At 31.8% G+C, this 15,519-nt stretch overlaps 1 protein-coding gene across 1 annotated transcript in view; it reads left to right on the top strand.

Annotated features, from left to right (window-relative positions):
* Window positions 1-15,519, top strand: part of igf1rb (insulin-like growth factor 1b receptor) — a 109,160-nt gene that overhangs the window by 72,207 nt on the left and 21,434 nt on the right. Inside the window, 9 exon segments of the mRNA XM_051114311.1 lie at window positions 837-973; window positions 1,057-1,201; window positions 5,469-5,677; window positions 5,779-5,905; window positions 5,989-6,242; window positions 9,205-9,372; window positions 9,764-9,842; window positions 9,844-9,969; window positions 15,178-15,455. Coding sequence (XP_050970268.1) covers window positions 837-973; window positions 1,057-1,201; window positions 5,469-5,677; window positions 5,779-5,905; window positions 5,989-6,242; window positions 9,205-9,372; window positions 9,764-9,842; window positions 9,844-9,969; window positions 15,178-15,455 — 1,523 coding nt within the window.

Genomic DNA, 15,519 nt, shown 5'->3' with positions numbered 1-15,519 from the left:
AGCAAGGATGCTTTTAATTGATTAAAAGTGATAATAAAGACAATTTATAATGTTACAAAAGATTTCTATTTCAGATAAATGCTGTTCTTCTGAACTTTCTATTCATCAAAGAAACCTGAAAAAATTCTACTCAGCTGTTTTCAACATCATCATAATAATAATAAATGTTTTTTGAGCAGCAAATCAGAATATTACAATGACTTCTGAAGAATCATGTGACGAGTAATGATGCTAAAAATTCAGCTTTAAAATCACAGGAATAAATTACATTTTAAAATATATTCAAATAGAAAACAGTTATTTCAAATAGTAAAAATATTTCAGAATTGTACTGTTTTTGTTGTACTTTGGATCATATAAATGCAGGCTTGGTGAACAGAACAGCCTTCTTTAAAAAAAACACTAGAAATCTTACTGTTTAAAAACTGTGTACTTGGTGTACTCCACTTAGCGTTTAAAATAAATGAGATTTATTTAGTGATAACAGCCTTTACTAATTTGATAATACTTTTAAATTGAGCAATTTTCCTCCACAGCCAGTGCAGAGAAATTTGAGAAAAGTGTTCAGATCCTGTTTACCTACTGCAAAGCAATCAGACTAGCCCAACAAAATGTCTTTTCCTAGTTAACCTCAAAATCACACTTTTGATTAACTCGGAACAAACCAATCATGTTCCATTGTCGGAAAGAGCGAAAAAAGTTCAGAGGCACTCAGACTCTAGCTTTCACCAAGCTTGAAGGTCACATGATAAGCTGAAAGTGAGATATTTGTTTCGTCCGTGTTGCTTTTGTGGTGACGCGTCCTGAACTTCCTTTTGTCCCTGTGTGTCTGGCAGCATGTTCTGCATTGCCTGTGACGGCCTGTGTGACAAGATCTGTGATGAAAAGGTCATTGACTCGGTGGACGCGGCTCAGTCCCTCAAGGGCTGCACCGTTATCAAAGGCAACCTGCATATCAACATCCGCCGCGGCAGTGAGTACCTGCGGCACAGCAGCTCCTCAGTTAGCACTGGAGCGATTGCTTTACACCTGATCTCTCTTCCTCTATCTCTGTAGCTAACATCGCCTCGGAGTTGGAGAACTTCCTGGGACTCATCAAGACAGTGACGGGATACATTAAGATACGCTCATCACACGCCTTGAGCTCTCTCTCCTTCCTCAAGAGCCTGAGATACATCCATGGAGAGGAACTATGGGAAGAGTAAGTTGCGAATTTGATGTCCTAACATGACAAAATGACACAAATCACAGCCGTTCAGATCATATATGATGCTTAATGAATAGTAATGAGGGTGGGATTGTGGACCAATGAGATTTTGGGGTGGGCGGGGCTACACAGTGCAACAACACATCATCATTTCATAACAAGGTCAGAATTATTCACTGACAGATTTATTGATTTTTTAAATTAATTATTAGGAGTTGGTTTTAAGTAATAAATTATACTGTTTATGTTACTACGTTATGTTTTTTATATTATATGAATAATATAATAAATATTAATTTATAGTAACAATAATTGTTATAATATTATATATTATATATCATTTTGTTTTATATTTAAAATTTTATTTATATATATATATATATATATATATATATATATAAAATGAATATAACAAATATTTATAATATTTATAATTATAAACATATAATAATAATTATAATATTATTTTATATTATTTTAATGTAAACAAGAGCAATTATCATTTGTTATATAATAATACTTAAAATGATGATGATGATAATAAAAAGTATAATTATCTTTATTATTATTTTATAATAATAATGTTATGTATTACTACATAATAACAATAACAGCATTAATTTATCATTCAGTACACTTCAGATATTATTATTACTGTTATTTTATAATAATGTTATATATTATTATATGCTAACAATAACAAAAATATATATATATTTTATTTTGTAACATAAATCACTTTATTTGGAGTTCCTCAAATACACTTCAGTTAAAATTATTGTTGTTAATAGTAATAGTATTAATAATAATAATAATAATAATAATTAGTATTATTACCATAGTTTTGTAATAATGTTATATATTATTATATAATGATAACAGTAACTTTTATTTATCATTTTATTTCAAGTTCATCAATACACTTCAGTTGTTGTCATTGTTATTATTATTATTATTATTATTATTATTATGAATATTTTATAATAATGTTGATATATATTACTATATAATAATAACAACTTGTACTTATCATTTTATTTCAGATTCATTAATACACTTCTGTTATTATTGTTATTGCTATTATCTACTTGTTATTACTATTATTACTGTTACTACTATTATCATTATTAATATTATTTTATAGTAATGTTGTTATATATTATTATATAATAATAACAAAAATATTGTGTTTTTATTTTGTAACATAAATCACTTTATTTGTAGTTCATAAATACACTTTAGTTATTATTATTATTATTTTATATTTTAATAATGTTATATAATATTACAATATAGCAACAAAAATATTGATTTTATTATGTATCATCAATACACTTCAGTTATTGTTGTTGTTATTTTTATTGTAGAACAATAATGTTGTATAATTATTTTTAACAATATATTAGTAGTAGTAGTAGTAGAAGTAGTATGTAGTAGTTGTTGTTGTTGTTGTATAATTAATTTTAATTTTAAAGCATTTTTTATTAAAGCAATTTTTTTAACAAATATAATACTACTACTACTACTAATATTTATATTATTATTGTTATTACTATTGAATTGGGAAAAGCATTTTTTTCAAATGTTTGTCCTTAGCTGATCACATGCCTGTTGTTGGTCATGAGGGTGTGTGAATCAGCGAAATTACATACAGAATTAACGTCAAAGTTTTCCTTAAACAGAATAGGTCCTGTGCGTCATAGAAGAAATGTGTAATTTAATTCAATCCCTGTTTGTTTACTGTTATCCCATATTCAAGACAGATCAAAACAGCCCTCTCTGTGCCATGTTGTTACGAAAGACTAAATTGAGCTCTGGGAACGCTTTTGGAGACAAATATAAACAAACAAGCCCTCCATCCACATATTCCACATTTATAAGTCCGTTACATTAACATTCCCTCAAACATGCATCGCCAAACAAACGTCAGGGCTGTAATATACCCGTCTGATAAATACAGCAAATAGAGCATTTGTATTATCCTGACTTGACAGCGTCTTTAAACCGCTAAATGTAAGCGTGTGTGTAAAGTGAAAAGATGTGTCAGACTAATGCTTTTAGGTGTGCTGTAGGGTTAAAAGAAACACTTGCTTTTAATGCATGTGAAGTGCTTACATTCCAGACGCAGCTTTTACTGAAGCTGTTTATCTTTAATGATCATTTACGTCAGTGCTGGCTGAATCATCAGTGTATATGTCAAGTAATGGACACAAACAGACTGCAGCTTCATAACCGCAGAGTTCAGGTATTTATATATCTGAATTCTCTGCAGTTTCTGTCTCCGTCGTGTGTAGAAAACCATACTAGTTGTTAATGCAGAGGTGAAGGTGTGTGTACTGAATAACAATTCACAATTTGTGACACTGTTTTCGTCTCACGCCACAGTAGTCGACTGCACCGGGTTTCTGCTAAACGGGTAAACTATACAGTCAAACCCAAATTTATCCAGACACCTTCGACATTTCTCACATTATCACTGTTTATTCGCTGTAGTTTAGAAAATGGTAATAAAATGTGACAAGAACTCATCTTCATAATGTCAGATAACTTTGATAGAAAGGTATGTAATGGATTACAATCAACCAAAAATTCAGATAACTTTTAGTATGACGATATTTACACAACTATCAATACTTTGTTGAGCAATTACCAAGAAATACTTAAATTTGTTCAGTCTGTGGTGTAGAAATGTTTCATCAGCAATTAAAGAAAAAAACACTTAAGCAAAGCATGATCAGGTCAAAGTGTTTGAATAATTTTGGTTTGACTGTATGTTTTGGTCCAGAGAACGCATAGCACTTAAAAGGGCAGGATTCCCACAATCATGGAAAACCTTAAAATATCAGAAAATTTGGTAGTTGTGTGATTTTTTTTTTTTTTTTTTTTTTTTTTTTTTTTTTTTTTACCCCAGGCCCACAAAAGTCAAAAAATGTATCCTTAAAAAAAAGAGAGAGAGAATTAAATGTAAAATGGAATTAGATTTTTTTTCCAGGTTCTATAAATAATAATTATTTTATGTTGCTATTAGTAATGTTCATTTGTTTCTGTGTCAAGATAATATTTTTTTTCTAAGGCAAAATCTAGACATTTCTTTGTGTAAGTTCAATCATCTGTGCAATTATGTATATAGATTTTATTGTTATTTTCTTTTATTTTTGTATTCTTTTATTTTATTATGTTATATTTTAAGATTTTTATATTTTCTTGTATTTTTATATATCTTATATCTTCTGATATAAATTTTTGTAGTTTTTTTTTTGCCATTTTTGAGTTTTTTTTTTTTTTTGACATTTCTGTGTAGTTTTTGTTAATTGTATTATTTTAATAATTATATTTTAATATTATACATATATATATATATATATATATATATATATATTATATATATATTTATATATATATATATATATATATATATATATATATATATTTATATATTTATTTATTTTTTATATATATCTTATATTTTCTTGTGTAAGTTTTAGTAGTTTTGTTTTTGCTTTTTTTTTTTTGCCAATTTATTTGTTTTAGTTATTTACATTTTTCTGTGATTAGCTCTAACATTTCCTTGTGTAAGTTCAATCATTATATATATAAAAATTAGATTTTAGCTTTTTTGTATTTTTATACATCTTATATTTTTAGTAGTTTTGTTTTTGCCTATTTTATTATAATAATTTTTTTTTATTTCTATGCAGTTTTTGTTAATTTTATTAATTTGTTTTTTTAGTGATCAGCTCTAAAATGTAGACATGTCTTTGAGTTAATAGATAATAAATAAAAAATATAAATATACAGAACATATTAATACATATATAGATATACATATATAAATTTATTTATTTCTTTATTTATTATCTATTAACTTAAAGAAATGTCTATATTTTAGAGCTTGTCTGCAATGTAGTTTTATTAATTTTATTAATTAGTTTTAGTGATTTTAGTACTTAAAATTCAACAAAAAAAAACGTTTGTCAAAAAAAGTAATGATTTTTTTTGCTTTTAGTTACTATAATAGCCCTACTTAGCATCTCTGTCAAAAACTAATACTCCTCCAGTTGCTATTATCGTGATGATGAAAAAGTGTAGCTGTGATTTCCTACATCAGTCATTAATCGGACGCACACAACATTAGTTTAGTGGATTCAATTGTGCATTTGAATACATTTGGCAAAACTGTGCAGTGTGTAGGTACTGATGAAGCATATTTGATTGTTTTGTCTGTTTTGTCATTTATTCATTGTTATTATGTCATCTTCAGCATGTATGCGTTTACTGCCCTGGATAACCAGCATCTTCAGCTTTTGTGGGACTGGTCCCAGCACAATCTCACCATAAGTGCTGGAAAACTGTATTTCCGCTTGAATCCCAAACTCTGCATGTCCGAGATCCGCAAAATGTGGGAGAAAACGGGAATTAAGGAGAAGTTTCTGGAAGGAGATTTCCGCAACAATGGAGACCGTGCAAGCTGTAAATATTATTTGCTCTCAGCTTATACAATTCTAAATAAGTATAGATTGTATACACATGTTAATGTTTCATTTTTATGTTTGTAAATTCATTTTTCTTAGGTGGGAGCAAAATCCTTAAGTTCATATCGAACACCACGAGTAGTAATAGAATCAAGCTGACGTGGGATCGTTTTCGACCACCCAACTCCAGAGACCTTGTCAGTTTTATTGTATACTACAAAGAAGCGTAAGTGTAATCTTGTTGCTGATTTATTCACATTAGCCGTCTTTTTAAGCAGCTTCGTACATAGCCTTTATGTTCTCTCATAGGCCTTTCCAGAACCTCACAGAGTTTGACGGTCAGGACGGTTGTGGATCGGACAGCTGGAACATGGTAGACGTGGACTTATCGGAGGACCAAACCCAGAACCCGGGCGTTACGCTGTCCATGCTGAAGCCCTGGACTCAGTACGCTATCTTTGTTAAAGCTGTAACGCTAGTAGTGGAGGACAGGGACAGGGACAAGGACAGACAGCGTCTTGGGGCGAAGAGTGAAGTGGTGTACATTCGGACTAAACCGTCAGGTAAGGAACTAGACTCAGGTCAGTCGTGAATGTAATCGAAGACATTTATTGCATGCTTCCTAATCAGTACACTCATTCTCTTTTTTGTTATTTCAAATATCAAAACGTAAATTATGTGAAAAGAAAAGTTGCATAAGATATTGAAGAATCCAATCCATGGCAAATCGGTCATTTTGTTTTCTCTTTTTTTTAAACTAAGAATGGAAATGTTTGCTCTGACATTTTGAATTGATTATGATTATTTAAAAAGATTTTTTTTTTTTTTACATTTATTTGACATTTTAATCATGATTTAATTGGAATATTTTGATTTGATTCATTAAAAAATGTTGAAGATACAAATCTAGTCTTTATTTGAATTTAGTGAGTTTGAAAAGTAAAAATGAGTCAGTAAGTATATTTTGGATATGTTTATTTTGTCGTTCTGTTGCCAGGTTTTGTTACTTTTTTGTTTTTTTACTTAAAATAAGTACAAAAAAAATATGTGAATGCACTAAAACTATAAAAGGTGTTTATGTGTCTACTTGTATCTCATTCTCTTTTTTTTATGTACACTGCCTTTTAAAAGTTTGGGGTCAGTGTGATTTTAAAAAGTATTAATACTTTTAATAAGCATAGTAAATTTATCAGTAAAGTGTCAGTAAAGACTTTTACACTGTTACAAAAAAAATATTTTAAAGACATGCTATTTTTCTAAATAAAAATCACAAGTTTTTATTGTTATGAAAAATATAAGTGATATACAAAAAAAATGAGAGAGCAAAGTTGATGGAAATAAAATAATTTATCATAAATATGTATTTTTATATTTAATAATAATTAGTTGATATATTTTTTATTAAAAAAATATATATTTTTTGTTATTAAAAATATTTTTATATAAAGTTTTATATAAAATCATAATCAAAATGTATTTTTTTTAGTTATAAATACTTTTTTTAAAAATTCAAGTCATTGCTGCTAATTTTGTAATACATTTCAAAACATTTTCATTGAGTTTTTGTTTATATTATTAAAAAAATCTAAAGTTTCCACAAAAATATTATGCATCACAATTGTTTTCAACGTTGACAGTTCTTTTCTTGTCATCCAAGATGTTCATGTCTTTCTGTCTTCAGTCATAAATAAATAGTTTTTTTGAGGAAAACATTTCAGGATTTTTCTCCATATAATGGACTTCATTGGTGCCCCGATTTTAAACTTCCAAAATGTAGTTTAAATGCAGCTTCAAAGCACTCTAAACAATCCCAGCCGAGGAAGAAGGGTCATATGTAGTGAAACGATCGGTCTTTTTTTATCGAAAAATACGAATTTGTATACTTTTTAAGCACAACAGCTCGTGTAGCACAGGCTCTGGGATGCGCGTCCACGATGCTATGAATTAGTAATGGGTCGTTCTTGAACGATTCTTTCATTTTGAACGAATCTTTAATGTGACTCAGGAAGAACGAGTCGTCTCGGGGAGTGATTCATTCAGTCGTGCATGTGCAACATCCTATTAGGTTCTGTACTGGAATTAGTTCACCTGTTTCGAGTCTTCGGGTTTTTCAAGTCGTTCGTTCACCTTATGGGGCTGTCACGTGATGAACAAACGACTCAAACCCAAAAACTTGCTAATCATAGACTAAAGACCCAGGTAAACAATGAATTAATCTTTTTTTGTTTCTTATAGCATTATAGTTTTGTCTTGTTTGTAGTGTGATCAACGTTTGTGTAAGCAGTAGATGTGTTAGGGAAGTAACACGTAACATTTTAATTATATTTTGCTAAAATAAAGAAAAAAATTACTCAAAAAAAAGATTTGTTCATTTTGCTGAACGAGACTCAAAGGTCAGAGTCGGTAAAATGATCTGAACTTCCCATCACTACTACAAATCACGTGTAAGTTCATCGTCTGTGTACTGAGTATGGCGAAAAAGTTGGCTTGAGAAAGCCAACTTACTGAAATGCTATTTAAACTTCTGAGACTAAATCTGTCAACACTAACTCCTCCTTGAGCTTCAACTGTACGAACTCCAAACTCATCTGAGGTCTTCAGACTGGTCTGACTGAGTGTGCTATATCTTTTCTAACTGATCAGACTTACGGTTTTCCTAAAAATGATTAATAAAGCTGGGAAAAATCCCATAGACTTACATTGACGGAATGTTCAAATGAGCCAAAACTATTCAAACTCTAACTATCAAAACTCCCAGAATCCTTTAAGATTCAATCTATCTATGCCTAGCAACCAGAATCATGCTTGCAACTTGTTAATCATGTTAAAAACATGTTAGCAATTTGCTAATTATGATGTTAATCATGCTAGAAACATGCTAGCTACTTGCTAATCATGTTAGAAACATGTTAGCTACTAGCGATTTTTCGACGTGATTCAATAGTACGTAGCGTCATGAACGTGCGTCCCAGAGCCTGTTCTACACGAGCCTTTGTGCTTAAAAAGTATTAAAAAAAAAAAATATTTTCTGAAAAAAATGACAGATCGTTTCGTTAGATAAGACCCTTCTTCCTCAGCTGGGATCATTTAGAGCCTTTTGAAGCTGCATTTAAACTACATTTTGGAAGTTCAAATTCGGGGCACCAATGAAGTCCATTATATGGAGAAAAATCCTGAAATGTTTTCCTCAAAAACCATAGTTTCTTTACGACTGAAGACAGAAAGACATGAACATCTTGGATGACAAGGGGGTGAGTAAATTATATGTGAATTGTTGTTCTAGAAGTGGACTTCTCCTTTAAGTAAATGTTGTTTTAAAAACATTTCAGTATGTTTAGTTGCTGATTAAGGATATGATTTCTAGCAGTGTCGACTTACTCCATGTAGAGTGGATTTAAATCTAGATGAGTAACTCAAACCCCAGAAGAGATGATTCATGACTTTCCATAGGTTTCTCCATAGGGATTTCCTCTGAAGTAAACATTTGTGCTCGCTAAATGAAGAACCTTATTTTTTCTTTTCCAGCACCGTCAATGCCTGTAGACATTCGTGCGTACTCTAATTCTTCATCAAAGCTGGTGGTGCGGTGGTCTCCACCTGTGTCCCCCAATGGAAACAACACCTACTACCTGGTCCGCTGGAAGCAGCAGGGCGAGGACCGTGAGCTTTACCAGCACAACTACTGCTCCAAAGGTCTGGACTAAATTACACCCTTAAACTGAGCACCATTTTCCCCTCAACCATAAAACGGATAAACATATTATTGCAAACATCTGAAGCATCCGGTGTCTTGTGGAACTAGATCGAATTCTATTTGAAAATTCTCTCAAAATACACACAACTTTGCCATAATAAAATAATGTGCAGCACATTCAAGCCATTCAACTCTGTCTGTATATTATTAGCGCTGCTCTGAAAGCCTCCTATTACTCATGCTTTAATATAATTTGCTTGCTTTCTTGCTTTTCTGTGGCGCGTTTAGAATTTACATTTTGAGCTTATTGAAATGATACCAGATCAGATGTGTCACTGAAGGTCTTCTTTATAGGAAAAATTTAATCATGTTTATGTTGTTTCTTTACAGAACTAAAGATCCCAGTCAGGATTTCAGCTACGGGTTTGACAGAAATCGAGGACACCAAACTCACCAATCCTGAAACAGGGGGGGCGGGACAAAGTCCCCTGTTGTCCATGCCCTAAAACAGATGAGGATATGAAGCGAATCGAGGAGGACATCTACTACCGCAAAGCCTTTGAGAATTTCCTCCATAATGCCATATTCACCCCCAGGTAAACTTAAGAGTTTGATCAGGAATATGATTATTACACGATCCAAAAATATTGTAACAAATTGCCCTTTTTTTTACATTATCGTTTAAAAGTTTTAGGTTGTAAGATTGATAGAAATAATATAAGTTATCATTATCATAAATACATATTTTTTTATGTAATAATAATTAGTTAAATTATTTTTACATCTTTTTTTTTAATTATGAAAAATATAAATGATATACAAAAAACACAAGAGAAAAATTTATAGAAATAAAATAATTTATCATAATCCAAAATGATTTTTTATTTAATCATAAATACTTTTAAATAAATTTTCTTTTTTATTTCTCAGATTTTTTTTTTTTTGTTTTCAAAAAACTTCACACACTATTGATTTATTTTTTATATTTTTTATATTTTATTGTTATGAAAAACGTAAATGATGTACAAAAATGGAGAGAGAAATTGATAGAAATAAAATTAATCAAATATGTAGTTTTTATTTATCAATAACTGGTTGAATTATTATATATTTTCCAATTTGTTGGTTTTCATCACACACTGTTGATTTTTTTTTATTTTATTATTATGAAAAATAAATGATATACAAAAAAGGAGAGAGAAAAATGAATTGAAATAAAATAATTTATTATAATCAAATATGTGTATTTTATTTTTAATAATTAGGTAATTTATATTTTTATTTCTCAAATCACACACTATTGATTTTTTTTTTTTATTGTTATAAAAAATATAAATGATATGCTAAAAAACGGAGATTGAAAAATTGATGGAAATAAAATAATTTTGCTTAATCAAATATGTATTTTTTTATTTAAGAATAATTAAATTATTTTATTTTTTATTTCTCAGATTTTTGATTTTTACCACACATTTTTTCATTTTAGTGTTATGAAAAATATAAATGATACAAAAGAGAGAACAACTGATAGAAATAAAATAATTTATCATAATCAAATATGTAGTTTTTATTAAATAATAATTAGTTAATTTTTAAAAATTATTTCTAAGTTTTGGTTTTCATCATGCACTATCGTTTTAAAAAAAAAAAAATTATGAAAAAATATAAATTGATATACAGAAAAGGAGAAAGAAAAATGGATAATTTATCAAAATCAAAATTGTATTTTTTATGTAATAATAATTAGCGAAATTATTATTAGTATTTTCTGGTTTTCATCACACATTATTGTATTTTTATTTAATTGTTTAGAAAAATATAAATTATATACAATAATGGAGGGAGAAAATTTGAAATAATTTAAAATCAAATATGTCTTTTTATTTAATTATTAATTTAATTATTATATTTTTTATTTCTTAAGTTCTTGGTTTTTTTATTATGAAAAATGTAACTGATATATGAAAAAGGAGAGAAAACATTTATAGAAATAAAATGATTTATCATAATCAAATTTTATATATCTCAAATTTTTGACTTCAAGTCATTATTGCTACTTTTGTAGTAAATTTGAGTTTTTGTTCATATTACTGATTTTAAAAAAGTATCGGTCAATTGATCAGTTATCGGCCATATTTTCCAACTTTGCTATCATTATCAGCGATATCCAGTATTGATTTGAGTCTCTTATTGAAACTTTTTATCCGTTTAATGTGTCCTTGCTGAACAAAATGTTAAAAAATATATTAAAAAAGTTTTACTGGCTATAAAAGACCACTTTCATGGTACTTTTATGTTACTATGAATCAGTAAAGAGCCTTCTTTTGTATTTCACTGAAAAATCACAGCCTGCAGGTCTGGAATGACATAAGCATTATGACTTAAATTGGCAACAACTTAAAAATGAAAGTCGGAGCTGAAGCCTCGTAGAACATGCAACCTCATTCCCATCCAAGTTTTGATGCATCAGCCAGTACAAAACATCCATTAAACTTCAAATTAAAACTTTAATAGTCAATAAATCCATGTTAACCTTTCATGATCTCAAAGATGAAGATTGAAAGGGACTCTTGATGTCTCTGGATGTTAGTGTTTGTAATGGCTCTTTTGTTTCTTGTCTGAGAGGTTGTTTTGGAACATTTTCAGCGTTCCCTCAGTAATTGTTTCCCTCCGCCCCTGGTGTTGGTAATCGTGTGGTACGGGCTCTTGGGTCTGGATCTAAATAGCACAGGAGACCATGCAAAGCAAATGTAAATGACTACGTAAGCCACATTTTCTCTCTGATCTCAAAGGTGTAACACATTAAGTGTTCTGTGCTAAAATGAGGACCGACATCTGTATCCTATTATCATCCTTCATCCGCCGGGGCGGCGCTCGTGTCCCGTCGAGAGCGCCCAAATTGCTGTATACCTGAGCGGGCTTGTATTAAAATCAAAATGGCATTGATTCTCCACCCTGGCCTGTGTTATTCAGAACTAGATTATCCTACTCGGTCTGCTCCGTTTTTTTTTCTCCTCTGCGTGTTTGTCATTGCTTGGCTGACGACGAAAGCAGCGGTGCCAGAACTATGTCAGGCAGCTGAGAAGTATGTCTGTACCCGGGCCAGCACAACCTGTTTTTATTGAAAACCGAGATATTGAGGGAAGTGCCTTGAGTTCCCTAGAAGTTCAGGATTTGAAGAGAGAGAGAGAGGAAGGGGGAACGAGGAGGAGAGGAAATCATATCCATTCAGTTGCCGTTCCCCCCTCGAACCACTTGGCTGCCAGGAAATGCACAGTAATGCCATCTGGAATACCAATGAAATAAAGGGAAGTTCCCCTCCAGCCGGAGAGCACACAGATCAATGAATGCCGCTCTGCACGGAGAGAGATTGAGAGATTGAGAGGGGGGATGTGGGAACAGAAGGGACGGAGAATGAGAGGGAAAGTCACTGGTTTAGAGATTGGGAATGTCCAGAATGGCTCACAAGCATATGACTTCTGCTATTTTTTTTTAGTAGTACTTGCACTCTAAAAAATGCTGGGTTAAAACCAACTTATTTGGCAACCCAGCACTGTGTAAATATTGGACAGGACATTATTTAAGTCAACTATTGTTTAAAAAATATTATATTGCTGGTTTAAAAAGCACACAGAACTACTACAGCAATAGTCAACACATAAACATTTATTATTAAGCAAGAACACATGGACAAAATACAAGACAAATTGAATTTATTTGGGTGAATACCAGTTTACAATATTACATACATTTAAACTTGTTTAAAGGAGAAGTCCACTTCAAGAACAAAAATTTGCAGATAATGTACTCACCCCCTTGTCATCCACGATGTTCATATGTGTTTTTTTTTTTATTTTTCCCCATATAATGGACTGCTATGGTGCCCCGAGTGTGAATTTCCAAAATGCAGTTTAAATGCGGTTTCAAATGATCCCAGCCGAGGAAGAAGGGTCTTATCTAGCGAAACGATTGGTTATTTTAATTAAAAAGAAACAATTTAAATACTTTTTAATCTCAAACGCTCGTCTTGTCTTGCTCTCTCTGAACTCTGTGTATTCTGGTTTAAGACAGTTAGTGTATGTCGAAAAACTCCAATCGTATTTTCTCCCTCAACTTCAAAAATCATTTCAGAATCGTCCTAGAAGTTTAAACTAGTATGGGTTTAGACCGATTTCAGTGTAATAGACATCATAATTAAAACCAGATGTTTTTTGGCAGAGTATTCGAGGTATGAGCTGTAAAGGCACAGCCCTAATCTCGAAAATGGGGTGGGGAGCAGCAGCTCATTTGCATTTAAAGAGGCATGCATTAAAACAGCATGTTTCTGCTTCCACTCAAAATAGGTCGTTTTAAAATGATATAATAAATTATCTGTGGGGTATTTTGAGCTGAAACTTCACAGACACTTTTTGGGGACACCTGAGACATGCATTACATATTGTAAAAAGGGGTATAATAGGTCTCCTTTAAAAAGAATAAAATAAAACGGAAGGCCTGAACCACAGTTTTATTATTATTATTATTTTGATGATTATTTTGATGATTTTTACCATTTTCCCCATAATTTTCATTTTCAATAATGTCCAACACTACCATTCAGAAATAAAATTTTTATACAGCAAGGATGCATTAAATTGATTAAAATTGACAGTAAAGATATTTTAAAAAATAAATAAATAAATGGATGCTGTTCTTATATGAAATTTGAAACTGAAACATTTTGAAAACTTTAAAATGACCCCGTTCAAAAGTTTACATCCCCTTGATTCTTAATACTGTGTTGTTACTTGAATGATCCTCAGCTGTTTTTTGGTTTAGTGATAGTTGTTCATGAGTCCCTTGTTTGTCCTGAACAGTTAAACTGCCCGCTGTTCTTCAGAAAAATCCTTCAGCTCCCATTACTTTTGGAATTTGAAGATCAGGGTAAATTTTGTCTTCTGGGAAACATGTAACTGTCTTCTGTAGTCTCTGAAGGGCAGTACTACGTGAAAAAAATATGCTATTTAGGCAAAATAAGAAAAATGTACACATCTCCATTCTGTTCAAAAGTTTTCACCCCCTGGCTCTTAATGCATTGTTTTTCCTACTGGAGCATCAGTGAGTGTTTGAACAATGTTGTAGTATGGAATAGGTTTGTATTTCTGTGTTTGGGCCAGCATATCCAATCATATACAGAGGGACGTATAGCTTCATATTGCTCTCTGGCCACATGCTCTCAGTCAAACTCAACCCATCTGTGGTGGTAGGATGTGTGTTTCTTGCAGGCAGAGGAAGGGCTTGCAGCTTGTAGGGAGTTGAGTGACAAACTGCTCCAGTGTGTGAGTGTTAGCAGGCGGAGGAATGGAGACCAGCTGTTTGTGTGTGTGTGTGTGTGTGTGTGTGTGTGTGTGTGGAAGGATTCAGGGGGATAAAGTCGTTGCCAGATCATCTGAGGACAGGAACCGTGATTGCTTTGGCATGGACAGGAGTAGCTTGCTCTTATGGGAGAACAGCCATGTGGTTGTTACCCCACACGTTCACAAACGGGGTTAAAAATTGTCTCCCTGATATTGAGAAAAAAGCCTTTCTTCATGTGTCTGCTATTGATTAGCACTAACGTTATCAAACAGTTGAGCAAAGAAGACGTATAATGTATGAAGAGATCCTGAAAAATGATTCCAACTAATATTAATGAGAAATGATAATAAACTAAATATTTTTTACTTTTCTTCAGTTTACAAACAAAAATTGCAGATAGACATGTGAATGCATTTACAATGGAAGTTCTACAGTGTTTCTCCAATATCGCATCTCTTTTATTCCAGGCCTCCCGACAGGCGACGGCGGGATCTGTTTGGCGTGGCCAATACTTCCATCCACACTCTGCTGATGGGAAACTGGAACCTGACGGAGGGAAACTTCTCTGATGATGAGCCGCCTAGACAGGAATTTTCCTTTATAGAGAGGAAGGTGAAGGAGCGTAGCGCTGACATCAGTGGTCTGCAACCTTTCACCGTTTACCGCATCGACGTGCACGCCTGCAACAAAGAGGTTCGGCACTGCAGCGCGGCCGCGTTCATCTTTTCCCGCACCAAAGCGGCAGGTAAGAGCAGGATATCGACACTGAATCGAAGCACTGAACTCAAAAATGTCACTGCCAAACCTGG

The sequence above is a fragment of the Labeo rohita genome, chromosome 7 (assembly GCF_022985175.1).
Source record: "Labeo rohita strain BAU-BD-2019 chromosome 7, IGBB_LRoh.1.0, whole genome shotgun sequence".
NCBI classification, from domain to species: domain Eukaryota; kingdom Metazoa; phylum Chordata; class Actinopteri; order Cypriniformes; family Cyprinidae; genus Labeo; species Labeo rohita.
The sequence above is the reverse complement of the archived record's forward strand: the minus strand, read 5'-3'. Positions and strand labels throughout refer to the sequence as shown.